This window comes from Drepanopeziza brunnea (assembly GCF_022702325.1).
Source record: "Drepanopeziza brunnea f. sp. 'multigermtubi' strain 214-2 chromosome Unknown ctg3, whole genome shotgun sequence".
Classification (NCBI taxonomy): domain Eukaryota; kingdom Fungi; phylum Ascomycota; class Leotiomycetes; order Helotiales; family Drepanopezizaceae; genus Drepanopeziza; species Drepanopeziza brunnea.
Genome location: NW_027094066.1, coordinates 772,119 through 787,311, shown reverse-complemented (window position 1 = coordinate 787,311; position 15,193 = coordinate 772,119). Strand labels below are relative to the sequence as shown.

Sequence of the window (15,193 nt, the reverse complement as noted above, 5' to 3'; positions counted from 1 at the left end):
TTGCATGACAATCTTGATAAACCTGTTCCCGGCTCACGTTTCCATAGTCGCACCAGTTCAAGGCCGAACAAAGTCAACACGTGAGGGAAAGCCAAGGGTTCTGGAAATCTGAGAATATAGGTATTCCATCGCATTTCGTTGCATATATGCTCTTTACGGTTAGCGCATGTCTCAATGCATTGGTGCCGGCTCAGATGGTGGTCTAGTAGCGTTTTATATCGTAAACCAGCAGAAAATGACTTGACACTGCTGGCTGTGGAACCAATAGCCGACTCCCAAGAGCACCAGGAAGTTGCTGGTGCCGATTCCGATAGGGTTTTCGGCTGGCTGCGAATGAGAATATCGAAAAGCCTTCGACGAGTACATAGGTAGCCATTACTTGTTGACTTGATGATGCCTCGCTTATATTTATGGAACCGAGACAAGGGGCAACCCCGCCAAGAGGGGTTTCAAGCCCCAATTCTGGTCGCAGAAGACGATCGCGGTTCTCCTGTTACAACATAACCCAAGCCATTCGTCGATTATGGAAATATCCGCGAGCTTGACGCCAATCAGATTCCGCTGCGCTGGAAAACCAGATTTCCCAGAACCAAGTGGCAAAGCATGCTGCTCTTTAGCGGGCCTATATATGACATGGCATCGAAATAAGCTATAGAATTAATTAATCAATACGGGAGGAACAGTCAAGCATTTTGTTATATTGAATCCAAGGCCACTAGGGAATGGACGAAGCTTAATTCTTGAGCCTATCTTCACGTTCTTCCCAGCTACTCGACCCTTTCTCTGTATCTGCTCCACGGATCATCATCATCTGAAGTCCTGAACCCTCAATGACGCCTTTCAAATGCAACGATACCAAAATACGAGCAGACTTCCGACGTTTCGGAACCCTTTGCCGCTGGAGAGCCCAAACTACTATTTGCAGCGTGTAATGATGACCGGCCTGATGGAAAGGACGAAGAGCCCATCCGATCAATGAAACCTGCTTCGTCTGATGCGGTGGAGGCGCTAAGCGAGGAGCCGTCTCTGAATACATGAGAGGAGGTATTTTCCAGCCAGTCCTTTACAAGAAAGCCATACGGAGCGTCGAGCTACGTGTTTTCAATTCCCAGATCCCACAATCTCACAACGTTGGCACCGTATCTTCCCTTGAGCCGAGTGAGGTGATCAACCTCGAGGAGTTCCAGCCAAGAATGCCATCCCATATTGACATAGGATCTACTTCGGCTCAAATCCATCAATCCAGAAGCCATGCTCCGTCTGATCAATGTTGGTCCGATCAGACGAGAGCTCATTTCTATAAGATGAGATGAATCCGTAGGTCTTGAAATTTTTTCTCTCCAGTCCCCTCAGCAATCATTAATCCAATCTTGAGTTCGTTGTTTCTCTACATCAGCTGTGCTGTCTTACTTCCCCTACCAAATTTAACAACAAATCACTCCATCAACTTCATTTCTTAACTCCCCTCGATCCCAATAATCAAATCAAAACTCTCACTCCAAAGGTCAACCAACTTCAAGATGCAATTCTCCGTCGCACTCATTGCTTCCTTCGTCGCCCTGGCCATTGCCGCACCGATTGAAGCCCCCCTCGCAAAGCGTGTCGGCATCTTGAGCACCAAAACATACGACGAGTAAGTTTTCTCCTCCCACCAAATCCAAGCCTATCCATCTTCTAACCCGATCCCAGAATCTCCATCTCAGGCGGAACAGCCGGCGACGCCCAGGCCGAAGCCATCGCCGCCCTGACCAACAACGGCGCGATCGACATCAACGACCTCTCCAACGTAGACGCGGCCGACATCGCGTTCTGGGGATCCGTCAACAACATCGGCAACGACGCCGAGAAGGGCGCTTTCAACCCGGCCATCGAGGCCGCGACGGGCGACGAGAAGAGGGCCCTCACCAACGGCAAGATCAAGAACAAGGTTCTGAAGCTCGAGGCTACCATCCTTGAGCTCGGAGCCCAGGCTGCGCAGGGCGAGGATACTGCTGCCAAGATGGCGGCTGAGCAGAAGAAGCTGGATAAAAATATTGCCTTGGATAAGAAGGCTGCCGGTCAACCGTCGACTGCTCTGACTTTTGATGCCTCTACTGATTAGATGCATGCTTGGAAGATGATATGGAGGGTGGGGGGTCGCTATTTGTATCACTTAGTAGGCTTGCAGTCATATTGAGTGGAGAGTACTATGTCTGGAGATAATGGGCGGGATTCGAGTTATGAGCTCTAGCAGATATATTGTTAGTGAACAAGCGAAGAATTGAAGCCCCGCTGGCGTTACGTCTTAAAAGACGCCAAGGATTTATACATCTCCCCTCCACCCCTTCGCTATGATTTTGGCGGCCATTCTTTTGCCTCAAAATAATAACACAGCGTATCACATGCACAGTGCTTATACTAAGCAATCCGAATAATGTCTATCCGAACCTACCTTTCCAAAGTCGTGTCGTCTAACCATCCCCGTTCTCCAATCTTGGTCTCAGGAATCGGAGCCTATTAAACGACGAGAGGTCTAGCTAGAACCCCTGACAGGCTGCCGCTCGAATGCCATGTAGTTGTACAATTACTTCGTCAATACCCATCTCTTATGAAACCAAAAACTTGGAAAGTAGTCTGTCTTCCTCAAGCCTCCCTCCACAGTCTGTCTCTCTGGGTCAGCTTATGCAGCTTGCTCGCGTATTTCCGAGATACTCATTCTCAAAAATTTTACTAACCGACAAACAATGCATGACAAACGGTGTGCATATGAAAATTAGGAAAAATGGTAATCAGAAACTCGTCAAGGCTCGAATAAGGCTCTCTTGGGGGAAGGAGTCCGATTCGGGCTTTCTGTAAATTGAACCGAGTTTGACTGATAGATTCATCTTGCGTTACAGTTATCACTCTACGGATAGTAAGAGCTAGTGGCGATACTTGGTTGCACAGGGGCCAGCTTCCGCTATGATTTCCGTCTCAACAGCTGAAGGAAACTCCGTGTGACGAGGAGTTAGTTGGTTGGTTGGTATTGAAGTGCTTCGCTTAGTTCTTGGCTTTCTCACAACCATCGGTTTTGAATCAGGTCTAGGGTTCTACAGATCAACCCAATGGACTCAATGAATACCTCCTATTTTTACGATTAGGCACACACCGAAGAGAACGAAAGGAGGGCAAAACAAAAAGAAGAAAAAACACTCACGAGAAGGAAACTAGAAAAGTATGAATAGAACAGTCAACCTCTACATTCGCATAAAGATGTAGGGAAAACTGCCCAAAGGAGAGACAGACAAAAACCCATAACAAGGCTGTACGAGAAATCGCTTCACTGCCCGACAAACATCTCGTCAACGAATACAAACCACTCCTTAAGCCCCGCGAAAATAGTGTTACAATTTTCCCACGCTCTCCATTGCCAGCCGAGGACTTGGTGGGTTTGCAGTTCCACGCGTATAAGAAATGGAGCAAAGGAATGTACAGGACGCGAATGAAGAGAGCTTAGCGATATTGTACTTTGAGCCGCTTAGCGGATAGGCAGAAACAATTGTTGAAGTACAAGTAACAGAAAGACATAGAAACAGCAACAAGAAGAAACACCAGGAAATTATTGGGACGACGCGGACGAAGTTTTTGAGGTACAGCGTACTACATCCATTATGAGCCTGGGAAACGATTGCATGAGCAATATGCTTTGCGGACACGGCTTGATGCTAGAGCTCTCGAAAGCAAACCCGGGACGTGAACTACACTCTATAGTTCTAGATTCCATTCAATGCGGTAGCTCTTGTCCAACCCTACAGGTTTTCGAGCAGCTAACTTTACAGATCCACCGCGTATGAAACCGTGAACCAGAGCACCAAGGCAAGGAGGGAGATGCTTTCACCTACTGCGTATAACGACCGAGGTAAAAGAAGCTGGATCTGGAAGCAGAATAGCAAGGTAGAGATCAGTATGCGAAAGCCACCGTGAATTCAAATGCTAGCCATGCAATGCGATGCAATGTGATGCCACTTTAAGATCCCGCCTAGATGTATCCTACCCACCCACCAGCCAGCCGACCCAGCTCAGTCTATGCAAACCGTCCCCACGTTGTGCAAATGATTCGTGCCAGCTCAATCATTGGCCTGGAAGCCGACGCTGTCGTTCATCCAGGATTGCTGCCGACTAATTCATCCCTCTCATTATCTTCCATTATCTCTCGCCCCAAGATACTCGTGCTGGATCTGCGGCTTGTATTCAGAACATCAGGGCTTTCGATTTCCGCCAATGAAGCCTGAATCCAGCCTGGCATTCCGGTCTTGAGCACAAAAGATGGGTTCAACGCTGCTGTGAAATACCTATCACGTCGTGTGCTGACTCTTGCTCCACCTTCCAGCGCAGACATTGCTGCTCGTGTAGTCCTCATTCTCTTCCCCCTTCTACCAGCTCCACCTTCACTCAGGAGATTGCTCATCTTGAGACGATCCTCCTGAAGACGAGCATCGTATGCTACAATTGACCGAACGTAAGGCGCCAGGTCTTCCACGATGAGTGTCATAGTGCGGTCGAAAGTCGAAGCCTCCAAGGAGGTGCTCCAGATGAACTTCTCAGTCGCGGATATAGGATCGAATGCCTGACTGAAGTCATATCGAGTGAGCGAGTCATTAGGAGAAATAGCTAAATCGCGGATGAGGCGAAGAACTTCGGTCTCCGAAGGACGATCAAGCTCAGTAGGGACCTCAAAATTGTGACGGATATGTTGATCAACATGCAGCACTTTTCGTGTGCGCGACTTGATGAAAAGCGAAATATCCTTGCTGAGAGTGTTGTAGTCGACAAGGGTGGGTGTCTCTTTTAATTCATACCCGAGGGTGTAGTCATCTCGTACCTTTGCAGATAGCTCTGGGAATGATACGTCAAGTAGTATCTGATGTTGTTAGCACATCCTTGAAACCAGAGCTGAAGCTCTTCTTACCTGGTTCATAGGCGCAAATGTACCGCCGGAACACAGATCCGCAACGCTCATTGAATCAGCAAAGTCGACGTACATGCCGAGAGCTGCAAGATCATCTTTCTTGCCACTTGAATTATCCTGCATCTTTTCTGCCCATGCGTCTAGGCCAATATTCTTCTCCCAGTCGCCGAGATCCAGGCGCCACTCATCACATGCTTCATGCAACGTCTCCTCCTCAATGTCTAGGTCATGTATGTGACTTTCGAGAAAATCTTGCGATAGCCATCCCATACCAGTATGATACGTTCCTGCACTGACTACCCGGATTGAATTCCCGTGCTCGTCGACATGATTGCTGCCAGGTGAACGTGGGTAGTACCACTCCAAACCACCCTTCACGTCACCGACAGCGAACTGGCACCAGAAATTTAGCTCCGTCAGAGAGGCTCGAAGATCAGAACCACGCGCCTCATACAGACCTTTGACTGCCTCACGCGTGAGAATATGTCCTTCACAAGCAGCCACCAATAGAATGTAATCAACCGCAAGGTCGAGTGACGGAGTAGCCATTCGTATAATTCCATACAATGTTAAACTTTGTATCGGAAGAAGTGACTCGTCTGTGCATGTTATGATGATGGGCCGCCTGGACGTCGCAATCAGACCCATGACGGTGGCCCAGAACTGGCTGTCTTCCTTATAGAGAACATCGGCTTCCTCAATGAGAATCAGAGACTGCTTTTGCTTCTTGGTTGGTGATGTCGACAGAAAGCCATTTTTGATGACCTTGGAGACTTGCACTGTGGAGGTATTTTTGGGGTGCTCTGTATCAGGTGGCTGGGTGGAGGTTTCCTTGACTTTATGTTTTGGTCGTGGTTTCGACTCGAGTTGTGCAGTAGGGTTGGGCTTGAAAAATGAGTTCATGGTACCTTGACGACCACTCTTGAGGTCATCTGCGAGGGCACTATCGATCCGGTCCCTATCCTCATCAACTCCGTCGCGTTGGGGAGTGGCAGCTATACGTTGAACATGATGATTTCGGGTCATTTCACCCACCTTCTCTAGTATATCTTTTCCACTTCGCCTGCTGCTTGAATTGATCTCAAACACTTCGAAACCAAGCTCTTTAGCCACAGCGTATATGGCAGCAGTTTTCCCACACCCATGAGGCCCACTGACAACCACAGCATTCGAGACTTTTGATCCTTTGGACAGGAGCGCAGCTGCATCCTTAGATTTGATGACTGTACGCTTTGGATGGTATTGGCCGCCGCTAGTCATGTTGTCTTCAGGCTCTGTGATTTCATCCATATCATTGTCCTCCTCATCAGTCGCAATTACAAAATCGTCCAGCTTCTTTGAGTTCCGTTTCCGCTTTCCAGGATTATCAGTTTTGGAGGCGGATTGACCCTTGCCTCCAGGTCCCGATTCCACAGACTGTACTGTCAAAGCTTCAACCCATTCCTTGAGAATCAAAGCCTCACGACCAGGCTGTAGTACATCTGCGGCGCACTTCGGGGAATATTTTTGGGCCCAAGGATGAGTCTCACATTGACCTTTGTCAAACGCGGAGGAAGATGTGGGGATGGAATCATACACTCTTGCGAGAGCAGGATGTACATTGGCACGATTTTTACTGTGCAGCTGAAACTCATCTTCGCTGGAACTCTCAGCAGCCGTTTTAGGAGGCACCAGACGGCTTTTCAGCTCCTTCTGTACCCTCTTCTGAATGGCAAGACCAGACTCATAGTGTTTGGTAGGGACGCGGAGACACTGAGGAGCTGAAGGGTATTCATCGGGATTGACTTCCTGGATGCTCTCAACAACATTCTTGATGGATAACTGCGAAGCCAGGGTCTCAATGATGTCTTCTGCGGAGGAAATTTCGACCGAATGATATTTTGATTTCTTACTCTGCGAGCTGAAAGGCAGACAAGTGCGTTCTGAGTTTGGTATTCGTGCAGGTTCATCAAATCCACGGACGTGAACCATGCCTTGCCAAGGCCACGCAGGCTCAACTGCCCCTGGGAATTTGGCAGTCTTTGTTGAGATACCAGAAAACGACACTGCTGGATTTTTCGGCGAGGCTCCTGTCTCGCGAGAACCTGACCTCACTCTTGCCTGGGTCGTAGGCTTAATTTTTATCGTGAAGTCGATAATCTCAGTTGCATCCGAAGGAGCTTTCGGGGGATTGGGGTCTTTGGGAGCGACTCTGCCTAGGAACAACGGGTGAATCGGCTTCGTCGACATTGGAGCTTTAGGTTTTGGAGGCGTCGTTGTAGGAGCTGCAGGAGCGACATCTTTGGTAGTGTGAATATTCGGAGGGAGGTTAATGATATGGTGGATTTTCTCTCCAATGCCCAACGAATCATCCTCTCCCTTGCCATAACGAATCCTCACAATCAAAGATTTGGGTTTTCTGCCACGACCTTTGGTTTGTTTCGGGGGGTTGTGCTCTACTGTGTCAAAAGGCTTTGGTGGAGGTGGAGAGCCTATTGTCCCTGTTTTTGGATTCAGTCGTAGCACTTTCTTAGGATTTTTCGGTAAATTCTGGGGCGGCTTCGGCTTAGAGCTGGGGCAAGAGAGTACATCCGGTTGTATGATGTGCGCTAGGGTCGAAGTTCCTTGAGCAACCGAGTGTAGCTCGTCATCACTACATGAGACCTCAGCTGCGAGATCCGTCGGCAGCGACTCCACTGAGCCCTTGGATTGGTGATTATTTTTCTTCATCTTTGCGCTGGAGGTCGTGGTATCCTGGGTAAACGCAGGTGCCTTTGCTTGTCCTTCGTGATGGGCCATTTCCAATTTGTGAGCTCCTGGAGAGCTTGAATTCAACTCTGCTGGTTCAGCAGGCAAGACTCGTCCATTTGAGGATGAAGTCTTCCGCCGTTTCCTCCTGCTATTGTTGGGGTCCACCTCTAGCAATTGCGCTTGGTTGACTGCTTTCGAGGTCGCAGGCACTGCACGCTTCGGCGTCCCTACGTCGGGAGATCCTGCCTCTAGAAGATTTGTCCTCTTACGAGGACGGCCTAGTACTTTATTTTTTGGCGCAGCATTGGGTTGATCGTCGGCATGTTTCTTGGGTTCCATGCGATTTTCTTCCGGGAGTGGTGGCTTGGGCTCTATTAAGAAGGGGTGGTCAGCTAAATGATCAGCTTAAAAGCAGTCCGGAGTGATTGACTTACTTGCACCTTTCTGGAAGAGAGGATACATTGTAGATATCTTCTCCCCCATACTCCGTTCAACGAGAATTGACATTCGGAGCACCGAAACTGCTCTTAGAGAACGCGTTGCTTACGCGTGGTGCAGCATCGAAACAGACGTTCTCGATTCCAGGATGGAACTGTGATGCTGTTGCTAAATTTCTCAAAGCGAGGTAAGTGGTTGCTGTCTGGTAAGAGATTGAAATAGGAGAGACTGATTGTAGATCATAGATTGAATGGTGTAGCTTTGTAGTGTTCTAATGGTCATACGGGACTGGTTCTGGTTTCTTTGGCGTCGCGACCCGAGGCGCGACTTCCCACTACCACTGACGCTACGCCCGGGCCATTTCGTTAGCGCCGGACCCCGGATGCCCGACCTCCGTTTCCTTGCAATTATTTTTCTGATATTTCAATGTTTCTTGGTGTTCCATCTGCGGCACCACCAGCATCACCACCCCAACGTTACCCCTCAAGATGGCGTCGCGATTCCTGTTACAAAAACCCTATGTGGTTGCTAACCTACCGCAACCCATTGACCACGCAAAGGGGCAGTATGTGGTGGCTGAGATTTACGGAGGAGCGCCCGGTGCAAAGATGAGAAAAAGATCCGAATTGGCTGTAGGAATTGATGGCGAGGGCATAAATTTATACGACGTATGGATCCTCCCACTTGCATCGGTATCGTGTCTCACCCCTCTAGATTTCTTCATCCAGGCTTCTTACGTCCTATGCGCTTCCCCCACAATCGTCCTTTACATGTCCTCCAAGCTCGATCAGAACCCGAATCTCGAAAAGCAAAATCGAACGCCGAACATATGTCTCCACCGCTGGATCACCAGCCGAGATTACACTGTTCCACGAAAGTACTGAAGAGATGGCGCCGGCGCAGTCTTCAACAACGAGCCGGAAGGTGGAAAACTCTCGCAGCCCAATTGTGTACCTGGGAACGATCACAGGTAGCAGATCCTCGGGCGTGTCTGGAATCGTTTCGGATTTGATTGCAGTCAGGGAAAATGGTGAGGTGCAATGCTATGAAGGAGACAGCCTCGACGAAAAATGGACCTCTCCTGCAGCTGCGCTCTTCCGAGATGCAGCCACAACTATCAAGAACTCCAAGGTTGAGTTTGCGCAGCTCACAAATGCATACTCTGCAAGCCAAGGGATTTTGAAGGGTCGTCAGGATGTGCTCGCCCTCTTTCCTCAAGAAATTGTTGAAGGCGGGTTCAATCCAGAGATTCTGGTAATAGTCACCAAATCCGCCGGGGGGCCTTTCAAGAGAACTTTGCACATCGTCAGTCTGCCTAGGAGAACAGCTGCCTTTGCGAAAGGTATGAAACACTCGGTAGACTCACTTCTGACGGCCGAAATACCCGCTCAGACCTCGCCGGAAAAAGCAGCATTCAGTATCCAGGTTTCCACTGGCATCTTGCAACAATTGAGCAACGACTTTTTGACCACTTTTGATCTAAGCGACACTCTGCCGAAAGAGCAGACTAAGATCAGATCACCTGGCGCTCAGTCGTTCTTGCGACTTTCGAATACAGCGGTCATGATCTCTTCCAAGAATTCGATTACTGTTTACAACCCACGGTATCAATCGAAATTAGCGGAAATCCAGCTTGCACCTTCACCAAATGAGTCTCTCAAGCGAAAACGAGGTGACGAAGATGGTAATTCAAGCCATGTTTGCAAATTCATTGCCTATTTCCCAAAGCTCGGTGCCGCAATGGCCATTGTGGATAATGATCTTGTCGGAGTGCAGGTCGATGGCCCCCAAGACCGACATGGTAAACCTCGTGCTGCCGGCTTGCTGATCGATTCCCTTGGGTGCCCTGCCAGGGAGCAAACACGTTCAGGACGCGAAGGCGCTCTGAGCTTCAGAAAGGCAAAACTTGGGCTAGCTACATTGGATGAATTCTTACCAGGCTCAATTGGTCTTGGGCAGCCTTGGGATGAGCAGATAGCTGACATTGAGAGCCTGTTTGCGTCGGGAAAGTGTGACGAGTTGGAATTTGACAGGAGAATCGAGCATCGACTTGGAGCACATTGGACCGAGCAATCGAAACCCCCAAATATCAACGGAGCCGACACAATGGACGTTTCATCAAACCGAGATATTTCAAGTCAGAAGTATCCGAAGCGCAGAATTCTACCCTCCGACGTGGATCGACGATGGGTAATATTTGCACTGAGCAAGATTTTCTCGTGGTCTACGAATGAGGGGAACGAATTTAGCTTGTCCATCACCTTCTATCCTTTAAACACTTTCATGTGGTTGACCTCCAATGGATATATGACCGTGGCTAATATCGAGGCTGCCTTAAGAGTCCGTGGAGTTTCCCTCGTCTCAATTCCTGCCGGACAGCTCGTGAACGCCCTCTTGGAGATCGACCCTGATATGGATCTGTTATATGCCGTTGTGGCAAAGAACTATTTAGGGGCTCCTGAGCTACTTTACGCAATTCGGAAACTGATGGAGAGTCTCGGATTACTAGGTGACAACCCAGGCACGAAACAAGGTCTTCTCACTCATGGTGATGATGAAAATATTGAGGAGCAGGTTGCTAAGCTCCAAGAAGAGGCAGAGGCGGACTTGGAGCTGGCGGAATATCAACTTGGACCTGGCTCCGGCACTCGCGGTGCTGCTCTGAGTCTGGCTCTCTCCAAGCTATACATCTGTTCAAGTGACGATATCACACTTGCTCTCCAAACGATTTTCTCCAATCAGGACATCGTTTGTCTGGTCTACCTTCTCAGATTCGAGCTTGCACGCGGAGGATGGACCACCAGATACACCGATATTGACGAGACAGAGATTTTCGACGAAGAGGCCGGGATCCAGGACAACGCAATCATACTCATCTCCAGCTTGCTCAACAATTGCATCGACGCCATAGGGACGGTCGGATGGTTATCTGGAGAAGCTAGATTAGCCGACGGCGATTTATTCGAGGCAGAAGAATTAATTGCCAGCTTGAAGCTTGAAGTCAGCGCAGCATTGGAGGGCATTGAAGAATCCGTCTATCTCAAAGGTGTCCTGAAGGAATTGATCAAATACGCGGATTCATACCAGAGGAGTCTACCGCAACAACCAAAAGACTCGAAAAGGGCAAATGACGCGCCAGTCATCCTTGCATCCGCCGATGAGGAGATCAAGGCACTGCCAATAGGATTGAAAGCCGAAAAGCAGATCTCGCTGCTCAAGATTGGAGCAGGCAGTGCAGTTCACAAACGTTCATCGCGAGACATTGGATTCTTGAAGAGTCAAAAGATTGGGCGATATTCGCGCGAGAAAATTGTCATATAAGAGCCTGGTTCCGCGTACCTTAAAATAAAAAGCTTTCCTGTTTCCATTATCGTATTCAATAAATCTTTTAATTACTTCTTAGTACAGACGACCTGCACCAATAACAGGCTTTTGAAAACTCAAGGTTTGCCTTCTATTTGAAAAATTTCTAGAATTTCTACGCATTTTCTCCTGTCTATTTACTATGTAGTCGTTCACTCTGTCGTACAGTAGCGTCTTGCATCTCACTATTTACCGACCCAATCACAACCCCTTGATAATATATCCATAAGGCTCAGCGTTGCCTACCGAGTATGACTGCGCCATTCCGTTCGCGAGGTGTGACCACCCACGCATTGCTACCTATCTCTACAGTAAATTCTGAGCTCCAGCCTCACTTCCTGTCTTCATAATTCGCACGCCGTATGTTCTCTAGATCTCCCCTTCGTTTGCCTCAGGCTGTTGATTGCCAAGTTTGCTAGTCCTTTGTACTGGATACGAAGCTTTTGTATCGCCTTATTACGAGTAATTACTCCGTACGTTGTTCTTCTCAAATTGGAAAGGAATATTGCAACATCTTAAATAGTAAGCTACGCATGAATTTGATTTCGTATTCAAAATGATCTTCAATATAAGAACAGAAAGACGAACAACTACTGCTAATAGTCAGTGCGCTGACGATCAGTAATTACTTACGTTGATCCTTCCGCATTGGAAAGGAAGATTGCAATACTATAAATAGTTAGCTACGCTTGAATTTGACTCCGTATTTAGAGTATTTAGGATGATCTTCAACATAAGAACAGAAAGACGAATTAGTATAATACAGCTCGCTGATTATCAGTAACTATCTACGCTGATCCTTACGAATTGGAAAGAAATATTGCAATATTATAAATAGTTAGCTAAGCGTAAATTTGACTTTGTGTTTAACTATCCCCCCGCATAAATAGAGGGTAGGATCCCAAGTGTGACACGGGTACCTAGACTTTTGCTGTGTTTTGGCTCGTGCCACCCTTGGGATCTTGCTCTTTACGTATTCATGGGGGGGATCGGAGGGGGATCTTCAATATAAGACTAAAAAGACAGATTATAATAGTCGGTGCACTGATTATTATTAGCCGTACAATCATTTGTATCCGGCGTCGAAATTCCGAGTAGGGTTCAAGAAAGAGATATATATTTCTTCTTGCCCCTGCTGCAGATTTGTTTCATCGTCCTCGTTCTTTGCAAGCAGCAAGCTTGTTCCCTTGTGTTAGCTCGCATCGAAAGGATTATACAAACACGATGCTACGATCCCACTCTCTCTTCGCGATCGTGCTAGCCTTGAGCTTTTTCTTCAATGGAGCTCATTCATGGCCTTGGAGTAGAGACAGAGTCATCGGCTATGCAATGGTTACCGGAGTAAGTTTCACTTGATTTGAATAGCATAAGCTCATATACTAATTACGCAAATTATAGAGGCAGGCTAACCGTCTCAATCAATTCAACGACTTGCGTGGAGAGAGAACTTCACAATCTCAAACAGGACCTGGCTTTTACCTGCGTGAGTTGATCTATTTAGATCGCTACTTACTACGCGGAGCTAATTATCTGAATAGTAAACAAGCCTGGCTGGAGAAATGACCAAAGGAGAACAGGGAATTGGTATTGTGCTATCAAAGCGGATAAGAAGAGAACAGACGATATCAGGAAAGTATGGATCCCGCGATTCTACAATCATGAGATTGCAGAAGGTCGTATTATACAACAAAACTTATGGGGCGAAAACGAGACACTCATTACGGATTATATCGAGTGGGAGGCAGGGATGCACATGCCTGATCAAATTCTGCGCTTCTCATGGATTCAGGCTACCCATTGGCAACATCACATGAATATTCCATCGTTCGTAGTAGACAACGTTGATTTGGGTTTACGGCCCAAATGCTTTCAGACAGAAGATGAAATGAAGGCATATTCGAATGATGAGATTGATTGGGAAAATATTTGGAGCATTCCTCCCCCCGTAATAGGCCCACCGCTTTGAATCAGAAGATGACCTGAAATGATTTTCGGACGAGGAGATTGATTGGGAAAAGATTTGGAGGATTAATCGTCGGCTCGCTTAGGTGGGCCTCCTTTCAGCCTTTCAGTTAGAAATTTTTATATACTATAGCAAATACTATTACAACCCAAAAATATTTATATAAATAATCAATCTATTATTATATCTTCTTTCGAAACACCTAAAATCGTATCATCTGATAAAACATTTGACTATCGATCGCTATTTTCATTAGAATCTGACTCGTCTTTTACCTTACGCAACGAATCGTTTGAATCTCTATTACTATTAGAATTGAAGCTATCGCTATCGATATTAATACTAAGAAAAGGAAAAACATTTTGCTTTAAAGAAGGGTCTTTAATAGTATCGGTTGTAATTATCAAATTATCGTTATCGAGAGAAAGTTCGGGTTAAGAGAGAGTTGGTCGAGGAATACCTTTTACGAGGCCGCAAAATTTAACGCTTAAGAGGTTGTTATATCTACTAAATCTCTTTCGAATCGAGAATTGGAATGAGTATTGATTGTATCGTCGTCTTTAATAATTAAGCTTATAGCAAAGCGTTTTCGTATAATACTTTTACGCTCGCGCTCAATTATGCGATTCCTTTACGATATTTAACATCTTTTCCTTTTTTTTAAATCTTATCGACGCGTTGTTATTTTACAATAGATTCAAGATTTTCTTTACTTTGCTGCTTAATAGCAAGCTTGTTATCGATTAATAATACGATTTTAAATGTTTCGGAAAAAGGTATGCTCGTAAATTAATTATCTATATAAATATTCTTTAGTTAATTATAATAGTAATTGCTATAATATATAAAAATTTCTAACACATTTCGAAAAATCCGCACTCGCTTTCGATCCGCAGTCGCTTATACCGACTAAGACTGAAAGGCTGAAAGGAGGCCCACCTAAGCGAGCCGACGATTAGCCTCCCCCAACTCTACTGTAAAGGGCGGAAGTATAGTTCTGCAAGGGCTCTTCTTATCAGGGCTTGAACCAATAAAGATGTCGCGATTTAGACTTGAAAAGCATCTTTAAGCATGTATTTAGTCTGTGCAATGAAGTTGGCAAGACTTGGAGCCATTCAGAAACCACCGCTCTACGATTTATAGGGCTAAACTGGGTCCGCCGAGTAATACTTTCCCCTATCTTGAAGAAGGGCCTCAAAAGTTGCGACGTCAACAAGTCCTACTCTTACTTAACGCCGAGATCCCCGCGTCAAGGTCAAGTCGCGGGGAAATTTATATATCAGAGTTTCCACCAAGGGCCATGCAGCGCTTCACTTTCCCTTGCAATCCGCTAGACTCGATCGCGACGTCTGCAGTTCTTCGGTACTTCTTGTTTGTTCTTGTTCTGGACGATCTATGCATGAATGAATGAACCTCTGATCCGGTGCAAGAAAGCTGTGTGTGTGTATGGTTCGCAAACGATGGATGCCACCCCCTCCGACGCCGATCTGCGGGGGAAGGTTGGCATGGCTGACGAGAGGAGGGGACGAATGCAGATACGGTAGTCCCGTCCGTAGCAGGCGGATTGATCATGATTATATCTATACATGTATATTTACATATATGTGTATGTATGTATCAGATGTAATTTTTTTTCCGATGACTACCGTCTGGTGGTGGGAGCGTCGTTCTCGGCTCGCCTCCAAGGCCAAAGTAGCCACTCGGTGTCCGTTTCTCTTTCGGTTTCTGTCTCTTCCATGCTGTTCATTCTTTACGTCCGTATAGATAATCCC

The 15,193-nt window shown here is 46.9% G+C and overlaps 4 protein-coding genes across 4 annotated transcripts; 3 read left to right on the top strand and 1 right to left on the bottom strand.

The window, feature by feature from the left end:
• Nucleotides 1-1,520: 1,520 nt before the first annotated feature.
• Nucleotides 1,521-2,101, top strand: L3040_002389 (uncharacterized protein; the record flags this gene model as incomplete). The annotated part of the gene is made up of 2 exons (XM_007289709.1): nt 1,521-1,633; nt 1,690-2,101. The coding sequence occupies 2 exons, from the start codon at nt 1,521-1,523 to the stop codon at nt 2,099-2,101; spliced, it is 525 nt and encodes a 174-aa protein (XP_007289771.1).
• Nucleotides 2,102-4,117: 2,016 nt separating this feature from the next.
• L3040_002388 (uncharacterized protein) lies at nt 4,118-8,119 on the bottom strand (the record flags this gene model as incomplete). Its single annotated transcript, XM_066155535.1, has 4 exons — nt 4,118-4,879; nt 4,928-5,148; nt 5,200-8,028; nt 8,092-8,119. The coding sequence occupies 4 exons, from the start codon at nt 8,117-8,119 to the stop codon at nt 4,118-4,120; spliced, it is 3,840 nt and encodes a 1,279-aa protein (XP_066012531.1).
• Nucleotides 8,120-8,583: 464 nt separating this feature from the next.
• On the top strand, nt 8,584-11,416 carry L3040_002387 (uncharacterized protein; the record flags this gene model as incomplete). The annotated part of the gene is made up of 2 exons (XM_007289711.1): nt 8,584-8,763; nt 8,810-11,416. The coding sequence occupies 2 exons, from the start codon at nt 8,584-8,586 to the stop codon at nt 11,414-11,416; spliced, it is 2,787 nt and encodes a 928-aa protein (XP_007289773.1).
• Nucleotides 11,417-12,682: 1,266 nt separating this feature from the next.
• On the top strand, nt 12,683-13,424 carry L3040_002386 (uncharacterized protein; the record flags this gene model as incomplete). Its single annotated transcript, XM_007289712.1, has 3 exons — nt 12,683-12,799; nt 12,857-12,941; nt 12,997-13,424. 3 exons carry the CDS (start codon nt 12,683-12,685, stop codon nt 13,422-13,424), a joined length of 630 nt encoding a protein of 209 aa, XP_007289774.1.
• Between the last annotated feature and the right edge of the window lie 1,769 nt (nt 13,425-15,193).